The sequence below is a fragment of the Calonectris borealis genome, chromosome 1 (assembly GCF_964195595.1).
Source record: "Calonectris borealis chromosome 1, bCalBor7.hap1.2, whole genome shotgun sequence".
Lineage (NCBI taxonomy): Eukaryota > Metazoa > Chordata > Aves > Procellariiformes > Procellariidae > Calonectris > Calonectris borealis.
This window is the reverse complement of record NC_134312.1, coordinates 104,113,842-104,141,565: the sequence shown is the minus strand read 5'-3', so window position 1 is coordinate 104,141,565 and position 27,724 is coordinate 104,113,842. Positions and strand designations below refer to the sequence as shown.

At 37.4% G+C, this 27,724-nt stretch overlaps 1 protein-coding gene across 5 annotated transcripts in view; it reads left to right on the top strand.

The window, feature by feature from the left end:
* CADM2 (cell adhesion molecule 2) overlaps positions 1 to 27,724 on the top strand; it is a 678,107-nt gene that overhangs the window by 558,878 nt on the left and 91,505 nt on the right. For all 5 annotated transcript variants that reach the window (XM_075170255.1, XM_075170245.1, XM_075170266.1 and 2 more), the window contains 2 exons: positions 838 to 1,008; positions 21,795 to 21,885. In XM_075170255.1, coding sequence (XP_075026356.1) covers positions 838 to 1,008; positions 21,795 to 21,885 — 262 coding nt within the window. The remainder of the gene's footprint in view (positions 1 to 837; positions 1,009 to 21,794; positions 21,886 to 27,724) is intronic.

The window sequence follows — 27,724 nt, the reverse complement described above, 5'->3', positions numbered from 1 at the left end:
ACAAAACTTTCTGAATTTGAACCTTAACCTTGAGCTGAGTTGAATACTATTTAAACATAGCTGTAGGCTCCCCACACTCTAGTATCTGGGCTGAAAACTGTGAAAGAGTTTTTTAACTGAAACTGCACAAAAGCAGTAGGCCAATTTAGCACGATGTAAAGCAGTGAGTGGAAGGTCTCTTTGAAATAATTTTATTTCCAGTCTTCTTGGGACTTGTCTGTAGAGTCCAGTAAATACTGTGACATGCTCTATTTACAGTTGTTCATCACCATTGATATCTATACTTTGGTTTAGTTTAATTCATAAATTATCATAATTTTAGCCAAACAACAGAATTAGCAATGGATAAAGTAAGCAAAGGATTAATGAGAGTACATGCATGCAACTCTTAGTTCACATGGCTTCAGTAATATCCATGTATTGCATTACTATAAAAGATTATAAGCATGGACTTAGAAAATTTAATATTTAGTGACACTGTGACTACTTAAGGGAAGTGAGAGTGGGAGGAGACCACATTTTTCTAACAAACTGCAGAGAAAGTTTATATCAAATTTGGACCTAAACGTGTAAGAGATAATGAAAGGAATTTCCATTTGAGTGCAGTATCACATAACCAATTTTGAAATTTTCTTTTGCAATATATATCTCCTGCTCTGTCAGTTGGGGCCAATTGAGGAATAACTGCAGTCTAATTACTTTTGTTTTAAAGGGATCAATACAGATATGAAAGACGTGTTTTTTCAACAAGTGTGATAGATAATTTAGCTGTCTAATGCTCGACTACTTTTCCTAAAAATGTTGGAGAGAAAATTTTTTGTTTATTTTTTCTTTCAGATGTTAAATATTTAAAAGAAGAAGATGCAAATCGTAAAACATTCACAGTCAGCAGCACACTGGATTTCCTAGCAGATCGCAATGATGATGGTGCAGTTGTAAGTTGCAGAGTAGATCATGAGTCCCTAAACTCTACACCTCAGATAGCAATGCAGGTTCTAGAAATACACTGTAAGTAATACATGTAATATATACTTGCTTTTATAGTTTTGTTTTGTTTCAGAGTTTCTATTGTGGGAAAATTATAAAAATCTCTGATATTGTTACAGAAGATAACATCTTTCTGTTAGCCAACTTCTCTGGTTTGTATTTGTTTGGTTGGTTCGGTTTTTTTGGTTTTGTTTTTTACAGGAGTAACTCTAAAAAGTTTAATGAGAGCTTTACCAGTGAAAATCCTATGGGACTGAGTTCCTGGTTTGCTTTGAGAAATGGTGGAGAGGAAATGCATTTGTCTTTTTTGTTTATCATTGTAGCAATGTGAAAGAGTTCTTAAAAATCAAGATCATAGTGGTTCGCCATTTTCCTTGAAAGTATCTAGAAACTTGAAACAAGGGTATGAAGAAGCAAAGTTCACAGCAGACTGCCTCAATAACTTTGAATCCTGGTAATGAAACTCTGTGTAATAACACAAGTCCAGGAGGAAAAACCCTTTACAATTTATTTTTAGGCCTTGTCTATACAGGATGTTACTCTCGATAATCCAAACTTCAGTTGTTTTGTACCTCTATATATTGACTTATTTTTTCAAATAGGATTTCTGGAAGCTTGATCTTTTCTGCAGTGCATTGTTTCAAAGTTGAATGAACCTGCCTATGTATCTGTGTGCCCTACTCTGAAGTCATGTTGTCCTTTGAGTCAGTTTTTTTCACTTACAAACTGTGAGACACTCAGAAGAACGCCTTTTCACCATCAGATGACATTTTCATATTCACTTGCATTATACCCACCGTTCTTCAGGGTACAGCTATTTGGATTTCTGCAGAACACCTGTACTTTTGGCTGCCAGCTAGCAAAAAAAAAGGCATCTGCAAAATATTGTCAGATGAAGTGAAGGGGAGATCTGTTTCTAGGGTAGGTGTAATCAAAGGACCTACTCTAGGTCCTATTATAAAGCAAACAAGCTTGTCCATAAAGCAGACAAGCTTCCAGCAACTGCAACTAGTTCCAAACATACCATGTCAAAGACTGCTGGCATATATAACTTGTTTCTAAACAGGGATATTTCTATAAGCATCTAAGACTCGTAGCACGTGAAATGCAGTAATGGCAAAAGCACTCCATGCATAGAAGCTGACAGCATTGCTAAAAATGTCATCTGCAAAAAAGTCTGAAAATTAGGAGGATGTGGATTAGCATCACAAGTAATATCTACTGAAAATAACTGTTTTCTGAAACATTCTACCCATCATTTCACCAAATGGCTATTAAACACCTGCCTCCTATAATATGTTCAGTAGGCATCTGTACTAGAGACATGAAGTCTTAAGAGCTTTATTTCCTTGAATTCTAAATCCCACAACAATCAGCCACTGAGCTGGCCCATGCCTTCACTTCCAAATTGCTTGCTCTTCCTTCAGTGCCCTGCTCAAGATGTTGGCACTACAGGAGATGAATCAAATTGAATGGAACAGTACATACAGAAACAGGACAGCTATACGAGGTTTAAATTGAGTCACAGTGGCTGCAATGTGATGTGATTCAAGGTAAAGGCAGGGTTCTGGTTTGCATGAGCATCATAAGATTATAAGGCATAGAAGCCTTTCTGTGGCCTCTCATATATACAGCTTCTTGAATATTTGTTGTTTCTTTCCAATTTGCAGCCTAGGTAGCAAGACACTACCTTGCTAAATAGCAGAGGGATGCGTCTTCCTCTATGCCTGCTGCTTCATGTTTTGAACAAGACCCTTCTCTCTCTTCTGCGGGTTCACTGAAGTTCTCTAATAAGGACAAACTGCATCGGGCATTTACAATTACTAATGTGCTTTATGTTACTGCCCCCTCAGACTGCCAACGTATCAAAAGCCACAATGCTCAAGTAATTATTCTCCATCATTCCTGCTTACTCCATTAATTTTCAACCAATCAATTTAATACTCTCCAGCACTATATTGAGTCATTATACATGGAAAGATAAGTCAGAAATCTGCCAAAAGAAGCTCAAGTTTAGAAGAGAGGGTGGAAATACCATTTAAAACCATGGAGAAAGCAGTATTTTATTACTGGTGACAAGGAGGCTAAGAGCATGCTATTATTGTCCTTTTCCTTACCACCTTACCTCCATCTCCATGGTCAACATACTCAGAAGTCTTACACTGGGCAAGTTTGTAAAGGAAACCTTATAGAAAGAGAAGGAGATTCAGGGAAATAATGATGTGGTTCAGCAGAGAGCCTTGAAGGAAAAAGAGGAGAAGGATGATTTACTAGAGCAATCCCAAAGACTCTGAATAGGGTACATCACACTGGAACTGGGCCCTTTAATTTTATTCTCCTGGTATTGCTCACCATCGTCGTGGGTATTACTGCAGTCACTGGAAGCTGCTGACTTTTTTCCATTAATCCATAAGACTTCAAACATGTAAGAGACATCCTATTTGTATTAATGAGAGGCATGCTCCCAGGACCCAATGTGAGCTGACCCAATATATCCTCAGTGCCACCTGACAGCAGTTCAAAAATAGTGCTGACAAAACAGATGAATTATGGGACCCCATGAGAAAAGTCAGGAGAATTTGTTAATCTGACATCCTGTAGGCTCCAAAATCACAACCAAGTAGCATGGCATTGCTCCATAGGGCACTTCTTCTGAATGTCCCAGAGGTATTTCAGATGAGGAGAGAGCTATGGGAGAATGACAAGCAAATACCTTAAAATGGTCAAACAGAACAGCACAGATGAGCATCAGTTTGGCAGAGAACAGATACACAATGATTGGGCATCACCCATTAGAACTGCACTTGGTTTTTAAACACCTTCCTAAAATCTGAAGAATTTTATCTGTGGTGCATGGACGCTCCTTATGAATTATCAGTTTATCATCACAGGTTTGAAAAAAAGGGCAATAATAAGGTCTAGCCATTTCTGTCCTGTATAATTATGCTTGGAAGTAAAAAAGTCTGCTTTGTTTCAAGCAACTAGACCCTGACAATGGACAAAACATTAGTGGCTTCATCAAAACAAAAAAAGCAAAGAAAAGGAAAACAACAGAACAATAGGAATTACAGGATTGTGTCACATCCAGTGGATGATAGGTAGAGAAAAAGGAAAACAACGCAATGGTTGGAATGACAGGTTTTTATTTATGCCTAGTGAAAGACAGAATAAAATTAAATCTGTCCTAGACTATAAGACTATACGAAACAGATATTTTTAATGAGTCCATGAAGAGCTGTAGATAGAGGTGCTTATGAGTCCACACAGCTGCTTTTATCATCAGCTTTAATAGGAAGTAAACTTAGCAAAACAAAAGCCAGTAATGCCATCAGCAGCGATGTCAATATGGAATATACTTTATTCCCTGTTTTTCCCTTACACGAATCTTAGCTTTTATTAGTGTGATAGAGCAATCAAATCAGCTTTCCCCAGCACTATTACAGTACATGAAATGAAGCTGGGGACTAAACTTTTAAGATAAAAAAGTTCTTATTTTCTTTTAATATATATATGTGTACGTAATAGAAATAATGTCTGAATCCTTCTGCTGCTCTTTTCTTTTTTTTTAACGGTTAGGTACAGAAGTAGAGATTACCTATATTATTTATAGCTTGACCAAAAGAAGGATATCTTGAAGGAGACCGTGATCAGTCCTTGTTTTCACAGGACTTTCCAGATTAATTTTGCAGACTTCAAATATTAAAATAATAGGGATGCTGTTGGGGTAAGCATGCGGTACCCCACTCCAGACTGTGGGATAATTAGCTCCTCCAATCTTTTGAGCTTTATTTGTCACTGATTTATGTTATGTCTCACTTGTGCTTAATCCTGTTCATCTGTATGTCATGCTCTGTGCACTGCAGGGCAGCCCAATTGCCCAAGTCGTTCTGTTGTGCTGAAAGGTTTGGCCATAATTTAGTTTCTGCTTGGCCAGCAGTGGTTTGTGGTAGCATGACACTGCTTGCTGAGTTTATTTTTCCTCTGACCCTTACTGTCAACAGTAAACCTAAAATAGACTTGTGTCCCCTGTGGCTTTGCTCTGAAGTTTGCTTGTCAGCCTAGCTGCCACTGATTATTAGGAAGTGCTTCTTGCAAGTGATAAATACAAATCTCAGAGGGATATTTCATTTCATTGTTTACTTTTGCATTCAAACTAAACTAAGAATGCGTTCTTTGTTCCTTTATTAAAGAATCACAGGTGCAGTACTTCAATTTTGAAAGCTTCTCAGTACGATATTTACGAAATTGTATACTCTAAGTCCTCATGCACACTTCTCAAAAGATATTTTGAGGGCAAGTACAACTTCTGGTCCACATCTGGGAAGTGAGTGAATTCTGCTCATCCCTCCTCAATGTCTCGGACACGTGTTGTTTCCCAGAAGCAGCATCTTCACTTTCTTCTAGGTCTTATCTGAGCAGAAGCCAGCCAACACGTTGCTTCCTACTAAACAGAATGCCATAAAATTATCCAGTGGTAGTTACCTTACCTTAGTGAAGATTCTCTGACTACAGTAAATTACTCAGCAGACCTCAGTAAAAATTAATTGTGTAAGTCTGCCCCAGCGGCTGCTTTTGAAGCTGTAAAGTGAAATCAAATAATTTGAACTTCAAACCTAATCATTGTGATTCTAAAATGGCAGCTGTGGTATCATCCGTGCTAGCGAACTCAGTGAGATTTTGCTCAAAAGCTGACCACACTCCCAAATGACAGCCCTAATAAGCTAAATACGTGTTATGTAAAGAAGTGTCTAGAGAGGCAATTTTGAGTAAATTCTATATTGGCAGACACAGATGTGCAGTGAATTGTCAGTCTGATAAGTCTATAGCCATCAGCTAACTTGCTTCTACAGTCTATTCCAACAATGTTTGTGTAATAAGCTGTTTCTTCATTTTTGTGAGTTGTTACTAGATTCTTTTGCAATGAACGTCCGAACTTGACTTGAAAATTAGGCAGCTATTCCAAGAGACTGTTGGCTATTGTCCGGGAAATAAACTTATTGATTTTGAATTAAGTAAACAAAATGCCTCGAATGCAGCAGACTACAGATAAGCAAATCAGCAATGCACTTGTGCAGCCATGTAGAAAATTGTGTGTGTGTGTGTCTAACAGCAGCATACTACTGTGATTTCTGATGCATTAACAAATGGAAGTTTCTCTGACAACAGGATGGGGTTAGAATTTCTGCTGGTGTAAAGCAGAGTAATTTTATCAAAGAGCTACATTACCTGATGCTCACTGAGAGAGTTTAGGCCAATATTCTTACTTGGCTGGTTTCAAGTTTTTGTTGGAACACAGTTTTTACAATTATACATTCTGAACAAAAATAAGCAAAAATATATGAAATGTAATATATGTGTGTGTGTGAATATGTGAATATGTGAAAATATAAGATATGAAATATATATTATAATATACATTCATATAGTACTATGTGAAATAAGGCATTATAAAAGAAGGGAAGAAAAGGGTCGGGCATAGTTGACTGTTAGACCCTTTGTCTATGGAGAACACCTAAAACACTTACAGTTGCACATCAGAAGAGTATTTAGAGGAAAAAAAAATTCCTTAAATCTTAATGTTTAATTTTAATGAATTAGTTACATTTTAAATATCTTAGGTGGCTGTTCAGGGTGACTATCTCAACCATGGACTTGCTGTCTTTTTGTAGCTCAAAAGGGGCAGATGTGTGCCCACGCAAAAGCATACAGATTTGGATACCTCTTAGCTATAATAAAGTATGAGAGGGGAGGGAACTGGGAGTTAACTTTCATTTTAGTTAGCTGTGCTGTGTTTTGGGTTTGGTATGAGAGGAGCGTTGATGGCCCATTGATGCTTTGGTTGTTGCTGGGTGGTGCTTGCACTGGGGACTTTTCGGCCTCCCATGCTCTGCCAGGTGCATGGGAAGCTGTGGGGGGAGCACAGCTGGGGTGGTTGACCCAGCTGGCTAATGGGGTATTCCATACCATGTGACGTCATGCTCAGTATATAAACTAGGAGGCGTGGTCCGGGGGGGGGGGGCTCTTGCGTCTCGGGGTGGGCTGGGCGTCGGTTGGCAGGTGGTGAGCAGTTTGCATTGTGGATCACCTGCTTTGTATATTCTATTATTGTTGTTGTTATCATTACTATTATTACTGTTCTACTTTGTTTTTAGTTCAATTATTAAACTGTTTTTATCTCAACCTGCAAGTTTTCCTACTTGTGCCCTCCCAATTCTCTCCCCCATCCTACCAGAGCTGGGGGGGATGAGCGAGCAGCTGCGTGGTGTTTAGTTGCTGGCTGGGGTTAAACCACGGCAAGATAACATCCCCGGAGCCAGGAAATTATTTACTAGCTAGGATAATGAGGTGTCACAGCCTTCCAATTTTTCATTTATTTTTTAACAGGGCCCCAAAATATTGAGCCACTTCAAATACAGATAGACTGTATGTTGAGTCAGGAGTGAAAATAGCTGGAGTGTTTGTAAGAACTGAAACTTGTTTTGGCTTTGCCATGAGAGAAAATATTTATCTAACTATATCTTTAGTCAATAAGCTTAAGCACACAATTCTCCTATAATTTCTGATACAGTGAAAAGACCTGGATTTTCCGAGGGCATAATTCTCTAGGGCCATAAAATAAAGAACTCGCTTGAGATTCGCACATCCAGGGCTTTGCAGTTCTCTATTCCAAGCTAGCACGATTTGCTCTCTTGCTATAAGCATTTTATCTTAGAATAATTCGAGTGTTTGGGAACTGTGACACCTCAGAGTCCTCTGGAACTTGTGGAAGGTGGCCAATATCTCAAGCCTAAGCCTTCTTTCAAGAATAACATGATGGCACAGATGCAGCAGCACATTCTGGCATGGCCCATCCTATTGCATGCTGTTCATAACAAATGGCAAAGAAAATTTCCCTTTGAGGAAACAGAATTGTTTTGTTCCAAACAGATATACTCCTAATGCTTTTGTTGGCTTTAATGCTTTATTCTTCAGAGCTCTTAAACTCAGCTCTGGGAACGAGACACATTTAGGCTATGTGTTCTTTTTTTGAGGAAACAGTCTGCTGTCATCATTGTACAGCTACCTAGACCCAACCTTTTGGAAGTCACTAAGTCACTATCAGACTGCCAGCCGTTTAAATCCTTTAGAAGCTCATGAGGAAAAGCTAGATGTTTTCTTAAATGGCTACCTAAGTCTGACTGACAGGTATCGTCTCTTGCAACTAATGCTCCCATCCTTTAGAGGTCAACTATCTGAGTGGTCTTGCTTTTCTCTTTCAATGAAGGTATTCTTCTGGGCTGCTGTGACCTTGAGAATGAGAGAATTTCAAGGTCTTCCAATTGACTCCCTGATACGTTGTGAGACAAGTTTACCCTTTGTACACATTCAGATTTCCACTCAAGACTCACCTGTTTTGAGATACTCTTCTGGTGTTTTTCCCAAAAAGGATTTTTTTATCCCCGAATCACAGTGTGAATATTAATGTGGACAATATATCTCACTGTTATTTTAATACCTGAGTGACCATACTTTCCATTCTGTCTCCCTTAAAGGAGGGATATTTCCATATTTACCAGTCTAAGATGCAGTTAAGAATAGTAATAATAAGAATGCAAATTAAAAGATACAGCCTTCAGTACCTGTACACCTCTTCATATTGAATGAAAAGTAAATAAGAAGTTATTCTATTTAATTATATAGCTCAATGATTATGTAAACACTGTGTTAATAAGTAAAATTATCTTGTTTAAGCTTTTAATATTAGTGAATGCTTGAAACAAATGAAATATAAAGGATCGTTACTGTAAACAGTAAAGAATGATATCTATGAACATGAAAGTTCAGTGCCACAATTTGCATGTTTAAATGAGATCAATTAGGTTAATGATGGATGAAAATAAGAAATCCATGATTTAAATGCAAAATAATTCAAAAACTTGTGGGTCCATTTACTGCCAAACTTTCGTCTTTCAAAGGGGATATCTAGTTCAAAGGGTTAATGTACAATCCTGACCTTTCCCATCTGGAGGCTTATGTTGAAACATGGTTTACAAGTGAAATAGTATCTAATATAATTTATTTCTCTCTAAAACCTTTTGTAGGAAAATCCACAGAATGGCGTGTCCATTTTGCATAGAAACTTCAAAATATGGTGTGGACAGGTTATTCCATTTGCTTGTCGTGTGTTTAAGAGAGGGCTCAAGAAGGTTTCAAAGGAAGTTTGGGAGGGAACTTTTAATAATATTAAAAGTAGGATGTTCAGGAAATAAACATAAAATAAATATAATTCCATTTCAGAGGTGTAAGCCTTTCGGCATTGGAAAGAGACAACCTGTGATAAAAGGACTGAAAAGACAGAGGGCTGGTAAATGAAGCACAGTGAGGTTGTCCCTGAACCTGTTCCAAATACATATTTGAACCGCACAGTGCTTTGCCATGTGGAGATGCTAGCTTCAGTCAGTGTGGTGACATTTCTGAATGAATGAGCACTGATGAGCTAAAATCTGTTTTCTCTCTGGAGGGGAGGCTGGGGACAGAACCTTACAGAGCTCACTCTAGGCTTTTGAGGTCACATAGTTAATTTGGTCATGACTGGCCACGTGCCATTGTCATCTGTAGAAATCCCCACAGTTGAGTCAGTCAAGCCACTGGAGTATATTCTTAGGTGGACATAAGAAAGAGAACAAGTTAGTTCGTCTACCTGAAAAGACCAGAAAACTAGTGTAATGGTGTAAAAAAAGCAGTGCAGCTGATTTCCTGTAATGGTAAACCTTTCCCTATGTAAGGAGGAAGGTTCCAGAAATAACTATCTATTCCAGACAACCCAGCAGCAGTATCCCCGACACTGATTGACTGGCTGATTTTTGAAGCTCCTAATCTAAGTAAAAATCAGTTACTGTAAAACTGATTAAAAAAATAATTTCTCTGCATTGTATTTGATAAGATGAATGCCTACATGGATGTAATGTGAATATATTAAACGATCTGTGTTAGAGATATGTAGTGGAAGGTTGAATTTACAGAAAAACGAGAAAGCAAGTTTTTAAATATACTTGTTATAAATATACTTTATATTGGGTAACGCTAACAGGACAATAAAGATTGAGTGGCTGAATGACAGTCCAGTGTCTGAGAAGTTCCACATCAGGTCCCAGCAAGAATTTTTCAGGTACATGACTAAGATCCATTAAGCTCCATGCTGCTTTCAAAAATATGCTTCAAATATCTTTTTCATTTTTGCCTAGCCTAGACTTGGTGTTGTTTCAAGTGAGATCGTCTTGGAAAGAGACTGAAAATTACAGAATCTGTATAGCTCACACCCCAGGTTACAACTCTGGTCACCTTCAGCCAGTCAACCTAATGATAGAAGGACAAAGCTGTTCCAGGCCTTCCCTATAGAACAGTCTGGGGGGCTCTTTATTTCCAAAACTAAAGACTAGCAAGCAGGTGAGACAGTTTGGAGGAAAACATAGAGATTGTTAGTAGGACCTCCCAAGGAATAGAAGTTTGCCCTTCATGAGGGTGTGGTATATATTGATAAGAAACAAGTCAAATTTTCATGTCCCCATAATACTGCTTAGACATTTTTATATAGATTAAACTTTTATAGTCCCCAATATCTGATATGAATGTCAGAGAAAGGCTTGAAGGGGTATTTGGATATGCTGAGCATCCAGAGCTCTTATTTACTCCTTCAGCAGTTTTGCATGTGCTGCAATTCTCAAGCCATATTCAAGATTATTTAAGTCAGACATAACAGAAAACTGAAGGCCTTAAGCAAAAGAAACTGAGGATGCAGAAGATAAAGTTACATTGAAAGGTCATGCGCTGACTCAGAGTGAGGCATTTCTTGATAACATATGTGATTTAGGCAGAACGGGTTTTTTCTTTTGCTTTTTTTCTTTACTCCTCTTAGGTGACATGGCAAAAATGAGATAAAATATAAATAAGTTGGAAAGAGCACAGTGTAAGGCCACGGAGATGTTAAATGGAACAGAGAGGTTTACATATCTGCAGAGACTGGCAAAATGGAGATTGTTTAGTCTGAAGTGGCATGATAGAAATAATTAAACAAGATAAAAGTTGCAAAACTAAGCTTCATTGCTTGTGTTCACTCAAGAAAACAGAACTGAGTTGCCAAAGAAAATATTATTTCTACCATATCATTCATGTGTATACGGGACTTAATGGATAACTAAGAAACCAGTGACCCATTCTGCAAAAACATGTAAAGGGGAAGAGCTGTATTTACACAGGCAGTGCTACTGGTGCTATCTTCATGAAGTGGCACACATTTAGAACTGTGGTGACAGTGTCACTCTGTGTACCACTTAATTCAGCAGGGTCTACCAATATATCCAATGCTGTGCTCATATTTATCTCTGCCAGTTTTAAGACCAAGCACGAAGTAGGTAAGAATGATCAATGAACACATTACATAACAAAGGAAGGGTAAGGTTTTCATGCATTTTAAATGGAGCAGAGAGGAACTATGGAGCTTTGGTGGTGTACCTCCATCTTCTCTTTCACCTTCCCAAAACCCCAACCCACACGTTATGTACTATCACATTTTAATCTCGTTTTTTCGTTTTAGCAATTGTGGTGAAGGAATTGCTTCACCACAATTGAGATGTTGAGTGAGATGTATGAATATTTTTAAGACAGTACCAGATAATCAGTGTTCACAGAATTAGTAACTTAAAGGGTTCCCTGCCACGTTGGTGCTTGAATTCAGGCACTCATGAATTACGAGTGTCAGGAGGGAATATTTCACTGATCGAGTTTTTTTTTTCCCCCACATTGGCATTTGGCTTGTTGTTTTGCATCCAGGAGAGTGTTTTTGCACTCTTCTGGTACAAACTGTTACTACCTTTCTCTTCAACAAACATCGTTTTAAACTAAATTAAAAGAGAAGAGATAAAGGATGACAGAATAGTCATCAAAGAATCTGAGATAACAAAGAGACCATATGCTGTTTCTGGTCCTGCTCGACTTTAAAGTCGTTTTTAAAGGAGTGTAAAAATAAGATATAGGAATATCCATGTGGATATGGTACCAAGTATTCACTTTTATCAAAGCTAAGTATTTAAAAAATATTATAAAGGTTAATTTTACAGTATTGTTGAATACATTTATTGAAACGAAATACCATTGCCATGACACAACCATTTGATCTAGATTGTCTCACCCACAGATACTACTAACAAAATAATTTGTCAGATACATAATACTGAGTTTTTCTCTCAATGAGTTTAAGCAATGAGTCATTCATTATATTCTGAAGCACAGCATCAAACTTACTGTATCTCCCAGTAGTTTACCAATGCAGACTTGCTTTGTGAGTGCTTACTCAAAGCAAAAGGGCACAGGCAGAAGCCATTACTTGTCATTTACAAAAGAAGCCCAATTTTGGGAATGCTGATTCACAGCTGTAGGATGCATGCAGCTGGTAAGTGTAAAAGCTATTAAAAATGGTGAGCACTTTCACAGAGCTGATGAGAGTACTCCTCTCTCTTCTTTCAGATCTCGTTTGGGATATCCAATTTGATGTTTATTTTTGTATATACTAGAGTGGTTTGTCCTTGGAATTTACTTTAAAAGTATTTTTTTCTAAGCTTAATTACTTAGGTTTTTTTAGAAATAGGAATAAAATTGTGTAGGAATACAGAATTTTCAAGGAGTTTTGTAATTGCTATCCATATACGAAAATTATGATCTTCTCATGGTTTCTGGGAAAAAAAAGATACCTTAAACTGTCCTATGCTTATTCCAGTGCTAATTAATCTGGAAAGTAGATACATCATCATTTTCAGAGGTATCTGCTTATTTTATCTTTGCATCTGGAAATGATGGAAAGGTTCCAAGGAAATAAGAGAGAAAAAGCACGATGAAAAATGTAGAAGGCTGTGACATAAATAAATTTCACAAACATGCTTCTTGAAAAAACAGACAAAAACAGGTAGAAAATAAATGAATTAGTCTCTCAGGAAATACTTTAAAAATCTTATCATCTGACAGTCATTTATTACTGGTAGCAATAATCTTTTATTATTGGACTGTTAGATTTTTATAACATTTTTTAAGATGATAGCACCAGAACTGTTGTTGTTCACTGCCACAGTAAAATATCAGAGAAATTTATGGAAGCTTTTCAATATTCAGAAGGTTTGTGGTCATAAAATAAAACTATGAAGTAAAGACATGCTGTTGGTAGCTCATAATTTAGCTAAACCTGTAAGAAGAAAAGTGTGTTGCGATGAATCAATCATACTAATTTAGACTCTGGTACAAAGAAGAAATGGTGGGTAGCGTGCAAAAAATTAAACAAGGTAAATATATTAATTAAAAATGGCAGAGTAAACCTCAGTATTATAGACCCAGGCAGAAGATGCTGCTACACAAAGTTACATGATTATGTCAGAACTTAGAGTGGTCTGGGAACAGTCAGTGGGCAACAGCAGGAAGGTGGGGAGCTAATACATTTCTATCCCTTTTGGTGACAAAGGAAAATTTGAGAGTTTTCCTGGGCAGCGGCAAATGCTGGCTATGCAGACAGCTCGAAACAATAACCCTCAGTGAGAGAAACCTGCCTATTCATCTGAGGAGGATAGTAATACTATGATCCATTGCTCTTGGGACTCTTGTTAGAGAGAGTGCAGCAGGTTATGGCAAAAGAAGAGTGCAGTAAGCCTCACCAACCAACCAAAGGAGAATTTCATATATTGCAACAAGGCACAACCTGCTTGCTGAGAAGATGAGAATCACCCTGTTATTCCTAGAAAACCCAACAAAATTTCCTCTAGAGAAGGAGAGAAACGTTCCTCCAGTGCCTCTGCCAAATGATCTGGCAGCCATGACACGGATGTTATAGCATAGGTAGGGCCTATGTTTTTTGTTTTGTGGGCTGCATGGAGCTCGAGTGAGTGTTTTCCGAGCTGGCGAGTAGTTAGTAAGACGTGTTCCTTGTGTTGCTTAGGGTCCATGAAGGTAAAACCTGGCATTCATGGGAAGCTCACTGATCACAGTGGGAAGCATCGCTCTGTCACACAAGCATAGCTCTCTTCCTGAATGGATCCAATGGCATATTTCCTATTATTGGATCCAATGCAGAATTACGTTGTTAAACAAGGACTTTTCTTACTAGCAGTACTTTTAAGGCTTTTTAAATCATTGTGTATAGAAGAAAAGTTCTAGTCACAAAAGGTAATTTAAAACATCTAGTCACCATCCTAAAAGATTAAATAAGAAGGCAGTATCAATGTTTTTAGAAGGAGGGATTCGAATAACACATGTAGCACATCCTGATGTATTATGAGCACTCGCTTCCTCTGACAAACCCAACAAGAGGTGTATTTGTCCCTCCCTGTATTGGTGTCTTTCCTATTACTGTTAACATAATTTGCGCTCAAACACTAAGTCCAAGAAGGATCACAGACTTCATTACAGCAAACTCAGCTTCTTACTGCAGGTGGAGAGACGTTCGTAACATAAACTACAGAGAGAGAATCACCTTGAAAGAAAACACGTATCAGGATCAAAGTATTCCAGTGGAGGCCTAGGGTCAAATGATGTTAATGGGCTGTTTTCAGTTATTTAGAACATGAAGAGAGAAAGGATTGTGTTTGCCCTGGTTTTGAAATAGGCACCTGATAATTTGGTTGCACAGAAACTAATCAGATGGGAGGGCATTGTTTTGGAAGTTTAATGATTTCTGTTGTAGTATTATATTGTATAGAGGTGTACATTTTTATTCGCAACAGGCAAACATATTCGAACTGCTGTGCCTCCCTTTCTACCATTTTCACTAGATCTAGCTCTTTTGGTACTAGTTCGAACTTGGAAGACTAAGTGGGACATTGTGAAAAATAAAAAAAGCACAGGATTTTAAGAAAGAGAGATTTAGAAAGCATGTATCACACTGATGTGTACCATGCATTAGAGGAAAGAACCTCACCAATGGATTTTTCTTTTTGAACCCCAAAGACTCGTAAACTAAAATAATTCAAGAGATTAATCTTTCTCTCTTCACCTTATATATATTGAACCTTATATGTTACTGTCACCAAATGTGACAATTTTTCTGTGCCAGGTCTTTTAATATCCTACAGACCAGAAAAAAATACATTCTCTGATGAAGGGACAACAGTGGAAACCAAGAGAAATGGGATTTCTTCTTGACACTGTCACCCATTTCCTTAGAATGATGTGAACCAACCTTCCCAAAACTATAAGTTGAGACCAATAGTACTTTAGGTACTGATTGTTACTTAAACAGCAAATAACTTGTTTTGTACTTATTATTGGACTGCTTTGATCATGACAAAAACATGGTAGCCGGCTACAAAGAGAAGATCCAAACATTTTGCAAAATCACTGTGTAGCATGCAAAACCATGAATGGATAATACTACAGGAGATTTTCACTGAAATTTTGTACATCCGACATCTTCTGTTATGCCATTTTACTTTGAGAAGTAGGAGTTACAGACTTCATGCAATAAACATGTTTAAAAAACTAAAGACTTGAAGGAGCACTGCATTTCATATGAAATAGTAATGTGCAAACATAAATGCCCTAGCTGAATATATATCCATTACCAGTTTGGAAAAGGTCGTCTTAAATTTGGGCTGGTATTAATAAGATATCTAATATCTGCTTCTGGCATTGTGGTTGCATTTAATGATTTTAATTTTTTTAAAAATTGTTTAAACATTAAAAATGTTGCCATCTTTGGCAAGTAAGAAGGATACTCTGAGGGCACTAGCTCAAAGGCCTTTGAAAACATGTCAGTAAATTTTTTACATGTAAAGCCCAAGAATGGGTGTACCAAAGACACTTGATGCTAAGCATTGACAGAACTTCCAATTAAGCATCCTAGGAAATGTTTACAGAATATTAAAGTTTTCTTTTTATAAGTATCCTAATTTGGCTTTAGAAACCTTTTTTAAATGGAAGTAAGATGAATGGTATATTCCATGTTATGTTGGCACTGAATGTAAATAGGGACGATTTGCACACTACTGAGCAACTTGAAGAATTCCAATTCATAATGTGGAATGGGTTAAGAATTTTCTCATACCTTTCCTTTTTTAGTGTGTCAGAAAATCCTGATTTATCTGAACTAGGACATACATAAGAAAAAAGCTTTTTTAAGAAAAAAGCTTTTTTAGATTCAAAGTGAAATCTTAGTTCTATACCTGAGTGGAAGGGAGACCTTCGAATACCTGGTAGACCTCTGCTGTTGCATGGGAGGTCAGCACACAACTCCTTGCACTCTTTGAATCCGACCAAACCCTCAATCCACAGGCTCTGAAGGGTTGAATGTTCTAATCACTGAATTACTGTCAAATAAGTATTTTGCTGGATCTAATCTACTTAGTGCGAATACTGCAGTACTCAGTGGAATAAGGAACCTCTTTTTCTCATAAATCGCTGCAAGGGCTCTAATAACTCGTCTAAAGAACTCATAAAAATCAAATTACCTCTAAGTGAGGGAGTACAGAAATGGCTTCCTAAGACTTGGGGGTATAGCAGGCCTCTAAAATGTAGAATGCTGAAGTACAGGACCCTTCTTCAGGTATTAATAACACTATCACTGCAAGTGAAAAGAAGGAGGTGTTCTTGTTCTGTTCTGCTTCCTGAAACTTTAGCCACATTGGAAGATATTTGGGGTGCCGAGTTTAAATTTCATAGTAAGTTATTGCATTTTTTCTCTTTAATATCTATAATTCAGTAGAGGAATTGAAAATTAGGAGCCCTGACCTGGATCTCCACATCTGGTACAATATTTCTTTGTAAGTTTCTGCAGAGGAGAACCACTAAGACTTTTTCTGTCAATCCTCCTTTCACTGGAAGCCCAACAAAGGCTAAGATTTGCGCAATGTAGAGATTTACATTTTAACAAAATGTGCAGAGAGCTCTAGTGGCAAGTACTGTTTACATTACAGCTAAACATCTCTCTCTCTCTCTCTCTCTCTCTCTCAATTCTCTGGAGAAGAGACTGATGCATGCGTCTTTGAATAGGTGCATTTCTAGCACTATTCGAATTGTAATGACTATGAGATCACTAATATTTCTACTCCTGAATAGTCTACTACTTCCAATCATAATTTCTTAAAAGTCTCAAGAAAATATATGTACTCCACCCACCCTAACATCTGTCCAGGAAAAGAGGTGGTCTTATTTTCTGTTTCTTGGATTGTAATTATGTTACCTGAAGATTATTACATTAGGGAGAGACTATTTGATATGATAACATGATGCTATCATAACATCGTCATAATGTTACCCTTTTGTCTCACAAGATGATTTTTCTTCTGAAATCTGGTTATTCCCACACACCTTTTGCTGATTAATGCCCAAAGATGTATAGGCATCATACTTTGATTTAGTTACTCAACCAGTAGCTGGGAGTTCCTTGAAAAAGTATCCACAGAAGCTCTGGTAATCCAGCTTGCTAAGGACTGAAGGGACCAAGGACTTCTGAAGTTACATAGGAAAAAGAGGCCAAATTACTTTTTTACTATCTTGGGACTAAGAAGAAGCTAGTAGAGATTCATTTTCTGATTCTGTTAGTGATCTGCTTTATGATCTTAAGCAAATTTATTTACTTTTATGAATTCAGTTTCTGCTTTTACACTGTGGTTGTCAAGAGCTTACATATATAATTTAACATAACTTAGCATATGGGAATCTTCCAGCAGCTTCCATGTGTTTACTTTATATGAAGATATTTACGTGAAGTAATTTATATGAAGAAATTTAAGCGTGCATGTAACCTTACAAGGGCTTGGCTATAAAAGAATATAAATACATAATAAACTCTTTCTTATTTCAAGCAATGTAAAAACAGCAAGTGCATCTCCTTTTAGTATTGGAGATCTGATTAACAGCAAAGGTTTGGTGACTGATAAGAATCACCTTTATTTTGAAATAACTTCAAAGAGATTAAATCAATCAGTAAAGCAGTTCCATAAGGTATTAATGTTGGCATTAGTTATTGCTGAGAGTCAACAACAAAAATCATGTGCTGAAGTGCTTAATTTCTTCATATATCAGATAACATTCATTACCAGTGTAAGCTGAAATTAATTTTCCACATGCATTCACTGATTTTGTATGTCACTGAATAAAGATGATATTGCCTGATCAAAAATAGATAAATCTTCCCAAAGCTTTGAAATGGCTTCCCTGGTCTTGTGCAATGAGATGTACCCAAATCCTAGAAAGACAGATGAAATAGAATCGCTGAGTGGAACTTTTACCTGAAACAGGAAGGGATATATATATAAAAAAACCCATCCCCTTAGTTTTTATCCATAACCACTGCTAAGCTGTTATTTCCAGCAAAAAGGCAGATTCTTGGCACATAGGGGGTAGAAGATGTCTTGCTATGTGTCTAAAGACATGTTTGAGCCTCAGTTCAGACTGGTGCTAACAATCAATTGCAGCTCATAAGTACCTCATTACTCAAGCTAAAGACTGGACGGCCAAACAGCTCTCACGCTGTTGGAGATGCATGTAAATAAATAAGTCACTGGGTATTGAAACCAGCGTGTTTTACTGTCAAGGCTTGCTGTATTACCTACACTCTGAGTTTACCTAAACTGCTGTATTACCTAAACCACTGGGTTTATTCTTTTAAATCAGATTTTCCCAATGCTTATTCTTTTTGGAATATTTACCTGCTCCATAATGTCCTTGGAGCTCAGGATAAGGACATATTTGTATGTATTGTAAAGAAATTTTAGTCACTAGTCCCTTGTTCATAAGAATTCTGCTTGAAATACTGATCTACAATATTTTATTACCATAAAATTACTGGGCCAAATCCTAAAAAAGATGCAAATTTTTAAAGTTCTGGTAAGTTTAATTGATGTAAGTTGGTATACTTCTACTGACTTTAGAGGAGGAGCCACAGATGATCTGACCCACAATAAAACCCTTGATCCTACTCCTTTTGTTTGTTTTGGTTATAAAAGTAGAGATTTTTTTGGACATATCTACATTACTTAGAGCAAGCTGATGAGCATATCTGAAAATAAATCAACCTCTCTTACTGTGTTGCTGTTCCTGATATGTTTTTCTTTCTTTAGATTGTTTTCTAGTGGTGGTAGTGGTTTCTGGAGATTAGGTGATGTTGCAGTTGTTACGATTAATACTTCTGGGTGTGACAGGTTAAAGCTCACAGTATTGATAAAGTACATTTATACTTGTCAAATCCTTCTGAAATGAACAGTCCTAGCAGGAGGTAGTATTTTGTAACAGCATTTTGTGTTCTGGAAAAATATCAATCATCAGGGTTTTATTATCTTTGTTACAATAATGTATTTAGGTTAGTTTTGATGCAATTTTTCTAAAGGTTTCTTCTCATTTTAAATATTGATGTGAATGTGAAAGTGGAGGACTAGTTTGTCTTAAAAGTTTTCCTCTTATAATTGTACACTTTAATTCTGGAGAGAAATCAAGCACAGTGTGAAAATAAAGTGGAAACAGCAACACTGAGAACCCAAAATAGAATATCAACTAGTTTTTGAAAAAGGACTGTTAATAAAATACAAAAATTGTGAACTGTAAGCTTCCCTAAAAACTATATATTTAATTAATCCCTGCATTTCCTGTTTTAAAGAAACAAGTAGTTACTGTACAAGTCAATTAATAGGGAAAACCACAAGGGAATATATTTCCTACACTACCTTATTGTGCATTAGAGAGTGAAACATAAATATAAGACCTTTCTTATCCTGTGTTCTAAGTAAGCTCTACTTAGAAGTGCATGGAGAACACAGAGCTGTCTGGGGCATTAAATAGAGTAGGAATGGGAACTTCAAGTTGAGGGAAACAGCACTGCATTGATCCGAGCAAATGAAAGCTTAATTGTCTGAAGTCCGCTCTTCTATTTTATGTGGGTCATTTACAGTAATGCGTAAAATGCTGATTATTTCTTCAATATTTAAGCCAGTAATGCTAGCTAGATGGGCCTTTAATTTCTTTCTTCACCTGTGGCTATCATGATTACTTCCATCAAAGCCTAGCTCTTTTTCATATTTCTCTGGAAACCTCTTGATCTCATTGCATTAGTTGTCTCCCTCCCTCAGTTAAATTCTTCATGTTTTCCTATCTGATACTAATTTGTTCCTCTGGTTCAATGTATAGTCAAGAGAGTAATTTGTTCATCTTGAATAGCACCACTGAAATCACAGAAGTACTTGATGCCCTGATTTATTAAGGCACTTGAGGTCAGTGCCTTAAGCATGTGCTAAAAATGAAGCAAATGCCAACACGACCTCCAAAGGATTAGTCACCTGCATAATGGTTTGCAGAGTCCTTAAAAATATGAACTTGTGGAACAGATTTGCTACTTATGTAAGGTTACTGCAGCTGTAGAGAAAGCTAAATGATGCTGACAATACTTTCAGTGGAATTATGACAAGCCTAAGCTAAGCCTTCCCCTTTTCTTGTCTTGTGCCATGCTGATACATTATAATACGTCAAAAATAAATATCAAAGTTATAAAAATGCTTCTGACATTTTTAATTGTTCATATGCCATTTAGTGTTTAACCAGGACTATTAGCATCTCAATAAGAAATTATATCATTAGAGCATATAATTTTTTCCATTTGATTTTGTAGGGTCATATTGTCATGCTCTTTCACATTTGCTTGATAGTAGGATATCTGTGGTGTCACTACTACCTCACCGCTAATGAAAATAGGAATTGCAAATTGGATGAGACAAAACTTAGATACCCTGGATTTGCAGGTTAAAAGTATTTCTTGTGCCATAGATGAAGACATGTGTTTTGTATTAGGAAACTGTGGAGGAAACAAGAATTTGTATTTTCCTGTTGAGTCTGAAAATTTTCCTCACTGTGACTATGAACTCTTTTTTTCCTTTTCCTAAGGAAAAAATTGTTTTGTATAGAGATGTTTCTTTCTTTGTGGTCTTTTTTTTTCCTTATAAGAGGTGTCCCTCTAACTCATGTAAAATATTTTGATTATGAGAATATATCCTTGCAAGCCAGCTGGCAAAATCTTTTAAAAGCTAAAGATCTACTGCAAATGTTTTATTCTGCATGCATTTACAGTAGTTGTATTTTGTATCTTTTTGCAATTAAAACTATAAAGTTAATTCCAATGTATAGGAATAATATTTTTAAATTTTTAGGACAGATTACAAACTTTTATATAGTGCTTTTTGCAGATATTTAAAACATTCTTTTTGTAAATTTTGTTTAAAAAAAAAGAATGTTCTGTTTTAGGGGCAGCATTATTGCATTTCAGAAATAATATCCTGTAAAATGCCTGTAACAAGGTATTTTATCTGAAAGCCCATTGTAGCTTTCTTATTATGAGTTTCAAGCTTCGGCAACAGTAAAAGTGTTCTTATTCAAATGTATATTATTGCATTCATTCCTCTAATAGCAGCATTCCGTCATATCAACCTATAAATAGACAAAGAAACAATTGCACAGAGTACTTGTTATTCACCCTCAATATTTTTTATTTCGTTGTTAGATATCAGACTGTGGAATAGTTGTATGGAGTATTTGCATGAATGCAGAAAGAAAAAAGTTATTTCCTCTGAGTATACACATGCTTTCTATCTGTGTTTCCTTGGGATATAAAAAGTTACTGGTTTGGTTCCATTGGTCATTTTTATTGCCTTCCTGAAGACAATGAAAATTGCACAAGGCTCCATATAAAAGCGTCTCCAAGTGTAAATTAAATCTGTGGTATAGTCTTTTGTAAATAGAGAAGAATGTACTCTTAGATAATAAATCTTTTTTGTGTATATCAACAAGATGTCTATTTTTTTTCTTCCCAGATACACCTTTAGTTAAAATCATTTCTTCCAATTCATGGCCTGAAGAAGGACAATCTATAATTTTGACTTGTGAATCCAAAGGAAAACCAGTGTAAGTGATTTAACAAGTAATATGTTTTTGTTATTTTCCTTATTCTGCTGTGATTGCAATCTTCAGCTGCAGAAATCTGCTGGTTTTGTCTTGTCCTGGGGTGTAAAGTAATCTCTGGTATAGAAAACCCCTTGAAGCCTGTCTTCATTAAGTGTCTATAGAAGATTAGTCTTTTACTTTGTCATCTATTTTAGTTTTCAGGAAGAATTCCAGCTGTGAGTTGTTTTTTTTTTTTCCAGTCAGGTATATCAACCTGAAAGGAGTGCAGGCTTAATCAGTCACTGTTTACATCATTGAACTGATGGTAGAAGAGAAAACGTCTCATGAAAATCTTCCTACATCAACTAGCCTCAGAGAAAATATATTGAACTTTCTGGATGCTTTGGCTGTCATTTACAGGGGAATTTGAAGTTTAATGATATGTGCAGGTTGGCTGCCTGTTTCTACCAGAATTTGAAAAGACGTAGCCTGCTTTAAGAATATAAATTGTTTCACTTGGAAATTAACATCTCTGCCATCAATATTTTTTAAAGGAAGATCTGCAGAGATTAACTTTGCACAGAATCTAGTATTTAAATAGACTTCACTCTTTAAAACTGTATCTTCTCAGATGAGCTGTTATATATTTACCCATAAAGATACATAAATAATCCAATTGCTTTGTATTAAGTTTATGAATGAAGTTTATTCAATATTGACCTTCTGCTCAAAAGATTAATATATAGTGTTATATGGAGTGGTGACACACAGCTTTAGAAAGGTCTTAAAAATGATAATGCAATAATATTTTTGTTCAAGAAAAGGTGCAAATTACATGCCAAAAATCATGTCACTTAGGGCTGAATTTCTCCCTGGTGTAACTTTAGTGACTTTATGGAACTGCTTAATGTAGGAACTTGAAGTCAGATGTAGGTCAAGTCAGGCATTTAAGTTCAAATTTTCTAATTTGAAAAGCTCTTCTGAGTTTAGTCTGGCATCATTTAAACTCTGTAAGTACTTTTCTTTCTTCTATTATGTGCCTGTATCATTTTAAAGCAACTCCTCCATCCAAATCTTGCCTGGGCTGAGCAGCTCAGCTTATGTCAACTGCACCACTCAGCTTGGTGTCATCTGCAAACTTGCTGAGGGTGCACTTGATTCCACTGTCTATGTCATTGATGAAGATATTAAACAGTACCCCAACAGTACGGATCCCTGAGGGACACCACTCATCACCAATCTCCATCTGGACATTGAGCCATTGACCACTACCCTCTGGATGCGTCTATCCAACCAATTCCTCATCCACCGGACAGTCCACCCATCAAATCCATATCTCTCCAGTTTAGAGAGAAGGATGTTGTGGGGGACTGTGTCAAGATAGATACAGAGGTCCAGATAGATGACATTCGTAGCTCTTCCCATGTCCACTGATGTAGTCACTCCATCACAGAAGGCCACTAGGTTGGTCAGGCAGGACTTGCCCTTGGTGAAGCCATACTGGCTGTCTCGAATCACCTCCCTGTCCTCCATGTGCCTTAGCATAGCTTCCAGGAGGATCTCTTCCATGATCTTCCCAGGCACAGAGGTGAGACTGACTGGCCTGTAGTTCCCCAGGTCTTCCTTTTTTCCCTTTTTAAAAATGGAGGTTATGTTTCCCCTTTTCCAATCAGCAGGAACTTCACCGGACTGCCACGACTTCTCAAATATGAGGGATAGCGTCGTGGCAACTTTATCCGCCAGTTCCTTCAGGACCCGCGGATGGATCTCATCAGGTCCCATGGACTTGTGCACCTTCAGGTTCCTTAGATGGTCTCGAACCTGATCTTCTTCTACAGTGGGCGGCTCTTCATTCTCCCAGTCCCTGCCTTTGCCTTCTGCGGCTTGGGCAGTGAGGCTTGAGCACTTGCTGGTGAAGACTGAGGCAAAAGGGTCATTGAACACCTCAGCCCTCTCCATATCCTGGGTAACCAGGTGTCCTGTTTCGTTCCAGAGAGGCCAAAGTCGGGTCTCCTGAAGTCCCGGGTAGTGAGCTTGCTGTCACTCTGTTAAAAGTGGGCACAAAGATGTCACTCTGTTAAAAAAGAGACAATTAATACTCTCAGATATTAAATTTTCCTCTAGACCCCTGTATTTGTTAGTCATCTCTGAAGGCAGTAAAGAAAACCAGAAAAGTGGTATGTTTTAGCTTGACATACCCAATATTTTCTATTTGGTACACTAAATATTGTAGATATTCTTTATATGTTACCATTAGGAGACTGGTTAAAACATACTAATTATAATAGAGCTGCAATTGAGGTGTTTAGTGATTTATTTATTTTTTTAAAATAGAACTCAGTTGCAATGTTAATGGATTCAAATGCAAACCTTACATGTGGTTTTGAAACAGCAGCCAAATAAAAACTCCACACCACAGAATTATCAAGGCAGGGCACCTCTATGTGGTAGCCTTTGGGGCACAAATATTTTGCCAATAAATGCACCTCTAATTGTCCATACCACAAGAACTGCCAACATCAGCTGCTCTGTACTGCTTCATTAGGTCAGTCTTTCACGGCGCAGAGCCAGTAATAAATAGGCATCCTCCTGGGAGCAGTGTGCAGTTGCTTAGCATGAGAAACAGTAATGTCATGCTCCCAACCTACATTATGATTACCTTCTGGCTTGTAAGAGAGAGAGAAATTGGAGAGGCCCACAGAGCCCAAATATGTCATTGTCACAAGATAAGTGATGAACTGTGGGCTTCGTGGAGAGCTCAGAGCCAGCCATGGTCCTTCATAGCCATTTACACACCATGGGTTAATTTCTATACACTGTCAACTTTATGTCACAGTTACAACAGTCTCTCCTGTTTCCTGTAGGCAGCAGTGAATCATAGCAGTAAATGAACACTTACTTATAGGTACATTTCTCTTATATGTCAGAGCAATTTTCACAAGCTTCAGAGTGACATTAGAGATGAAAATGGAGAAAGAATGAAGCTGAGTTGTGGCTGTGGTGACATTCATGGCAGTTATAGCTGCTGCAGAGTAATTCTTTCCCAAAAGGGAAAAGCAGAATGAGGCTAAAGCTAGAACGTAGCTAGAACGTACTTACCCCATCTTACACATCTCATCACCAAGACCCTTCTTGCAGAGATTCTGTCCCTCCAACCATGTGCATCATGGATACCCAGATATTGTGTTTCAAAGCTACAACACAGTCCTAAGGAAAAGCCCTACCTAACTTAGGGAATGGGAAGGAAGCCTTGCTCAGACCAACACCTCTGGGAAATCAACTGCCCTCTGCATCAAACTGCACCAAAACAGCATCTTCCAGAGATAGAGCAGAGAGGTGGCAAACAACTGTTTACTCGGTGTGAGAACTGGAGGACTAAGGCCCTGCTAAGGTTTCATACTTTAGAGAACAAGATTTGTCTTGGCCATTCAATAGCCGTGACTTTGGACAAGAGAAAAAGTGGCCTCAGATGTGAGGATGGATCCGTGCAGCATCGATTGTCGTAATGTGTGAGATGGACTGGGATTATCCCAGATTCTGAGGTGGCTAGTTGCTATGAATGGGTTTGTGTCGCCTCACGTTTCTGGTCTTGGTGCAGAGAGCAATGTTGGAACAGGAGTCCTGAGAGTGAGCTAAGGGGGAAAAAAGAAGTGTGGGGGTGGGAGAGGGGGTGGAGAGGAAGATGGAAATGTGGGTGAGCCATTTTGAATGATTCAGTGAGGCAACAGGGGAGGGCATAAGAGGGGATGCACAAATTCTGTAACTGCTGTTTTATCTCTCTGCTCATCACTGTGAAGATGAGGATAGCTCTGACTCTGGTCATGACCCTGTGCCTATTGCTATTAGGGGAATTGCTTTGCAGGCAGGAGCTGTTCTTTTGGGTAAGTACTGTATTGCTGCTATAGAAGTGTGATGATACCAATAAAAAGAGCAGGCCGGTATCCTGCCTGTTCTGCGATGGTTTTGCAGAGGCAGGCCACGTGGGGGATTAATAAAGTGTCACAGATCGTTATAGACTCTGCCACAGTTCCCTCTAGAGTATGTATTGTGGCTGGTGCAGCTTCAAGCAGAGGTGGGCTGCCTGAGAGGTGCTGGGGAGGTTACTGCAAGAGCCATCTGTCCTTGGGTTTGCCCTTAGGGGCTCTGATGGGACATGTGTCATGACACCAGTCCCACGTGGTGGGATGATGTACTGACCACAGTCTGAGTCAGAATGGGAGTGGTAAACTGGTGAGGGGAGGAGGCTTCCTCACACATCACCTTCCAATAGACCTGCCTCTTGTTTCCATATGCAACTCTGGCTAAATTTATTTCCTCCAGGGTCTAGCATCAAGGTTTGAGTGTTCTCTAAAAAAATCAAGTTACACTTACGGATTTAGACCTCTGGATTTGATGATCTTCTGATCCAGTTTGTGTAGCACTTGGGGCACCAGTTATAAACAACAGTGGAATGCTGGTATTTCGAATATTGTGTGCAAAAAGATATGACATTTTCAATTAAAATTTTCTGTTGGTGGAAAGGAAAAAAGAAGAAATATATTAATCAGTTTACCACAGAGATTGTTTTTAAACAGACCTTATAAACATAACTCACTATAGAAACATAACCTATTATCTGAAATATTTTAAGGTAACTTGAGGTAGCATTTGTGAGGATTGTTGTCCGATGGATCGATGTCCAGATGGTAGACCAAATTTAAGAGTTTTCTTTTGGAAAAATTCTAGTAGGTGTGTTTGTGTCAGCTTAGTCTCTTCTTATGCAGGACTCAGTTGCTTGTTTATTCACCCTATTGACAATTTTAATAATAATTACATCCTTTTTTTTTTTTTAAATTGTAGCTAAAAATGTATTTAGCCATTTCTCTGCATAACTTAGGTCAAGACACCCTGTAGCTGACATCACTATTCAATAGCATTCCTCTTTTGGAGATACTATTGTATAGTTTCAAACCAAATTGAAGCTAACCTCTTGTCTTTTCAATCCTTAGAGCTATTTTGTCATTTCCAACATTTTTGACTGATGCCTAGAAAGTTGTCAGGCTATAACATTTTAGTAAATGAACTTGCCTAATATGTCTGTAAGGTGTCAGTGGCTCTTTAAATTTATTTCTTTTTTAGCATAATATAGTTTTACCTAGGCTTTGTTTATTTTCCAAAGAAGGAAATGTAATTAAGCTTCAGAAATCATAGACATCCTTTTTATGAACTCATATGCAATGTCTAGACTTTTCTGAAGTCATATTGCCTGACAATATTTTGAATATTTTAAAATAAACAAGACAGCTATAAAAATAAAAACCAAAGAAAAAAATGATCATTTACAGTCATCTGTGCTTACAAAAGATTTTAAAAGCCAATGTTTTCTTATTGCAAGTTGTAGCTTCTACACACCCTTGTGTCTTAACAATGTAGTCTAGTGACTCAAAACTGACCCGAAAGTGAACTCAAAAACTGCCCCATAATGAAAGAAAGCTTCAATATTTAATATTCCTAGTCAGCACTCGCACCAAAGCATGCATGAAATATGTTTGGGGTTTTTTTTAAAGTTAGTGTCATTGCAGCAGAAAGGATGTCAAAATATAATGGGATAATTAGGGCACAGGAAACAAAGAGAGAGTTGGCTGTCTCCTGTGTGCTTTAGAAAAATGTCTTTCTGTTCCATGCAGCTCAGAGGAATCATAGTATAGTTGGTTGACTACTGTAAAGTGAATATTTGGCCTTGTTTGAAATAAATAGGAAAGCTTTTTATTTCAGGAGAACATTCATATATGTATCCTTCATTAGAATAACATTATTCATAAGGTCATGAAAAGGTCATAGAGACAAGCACAATCAGTAATAAACACTAATATTATATGTA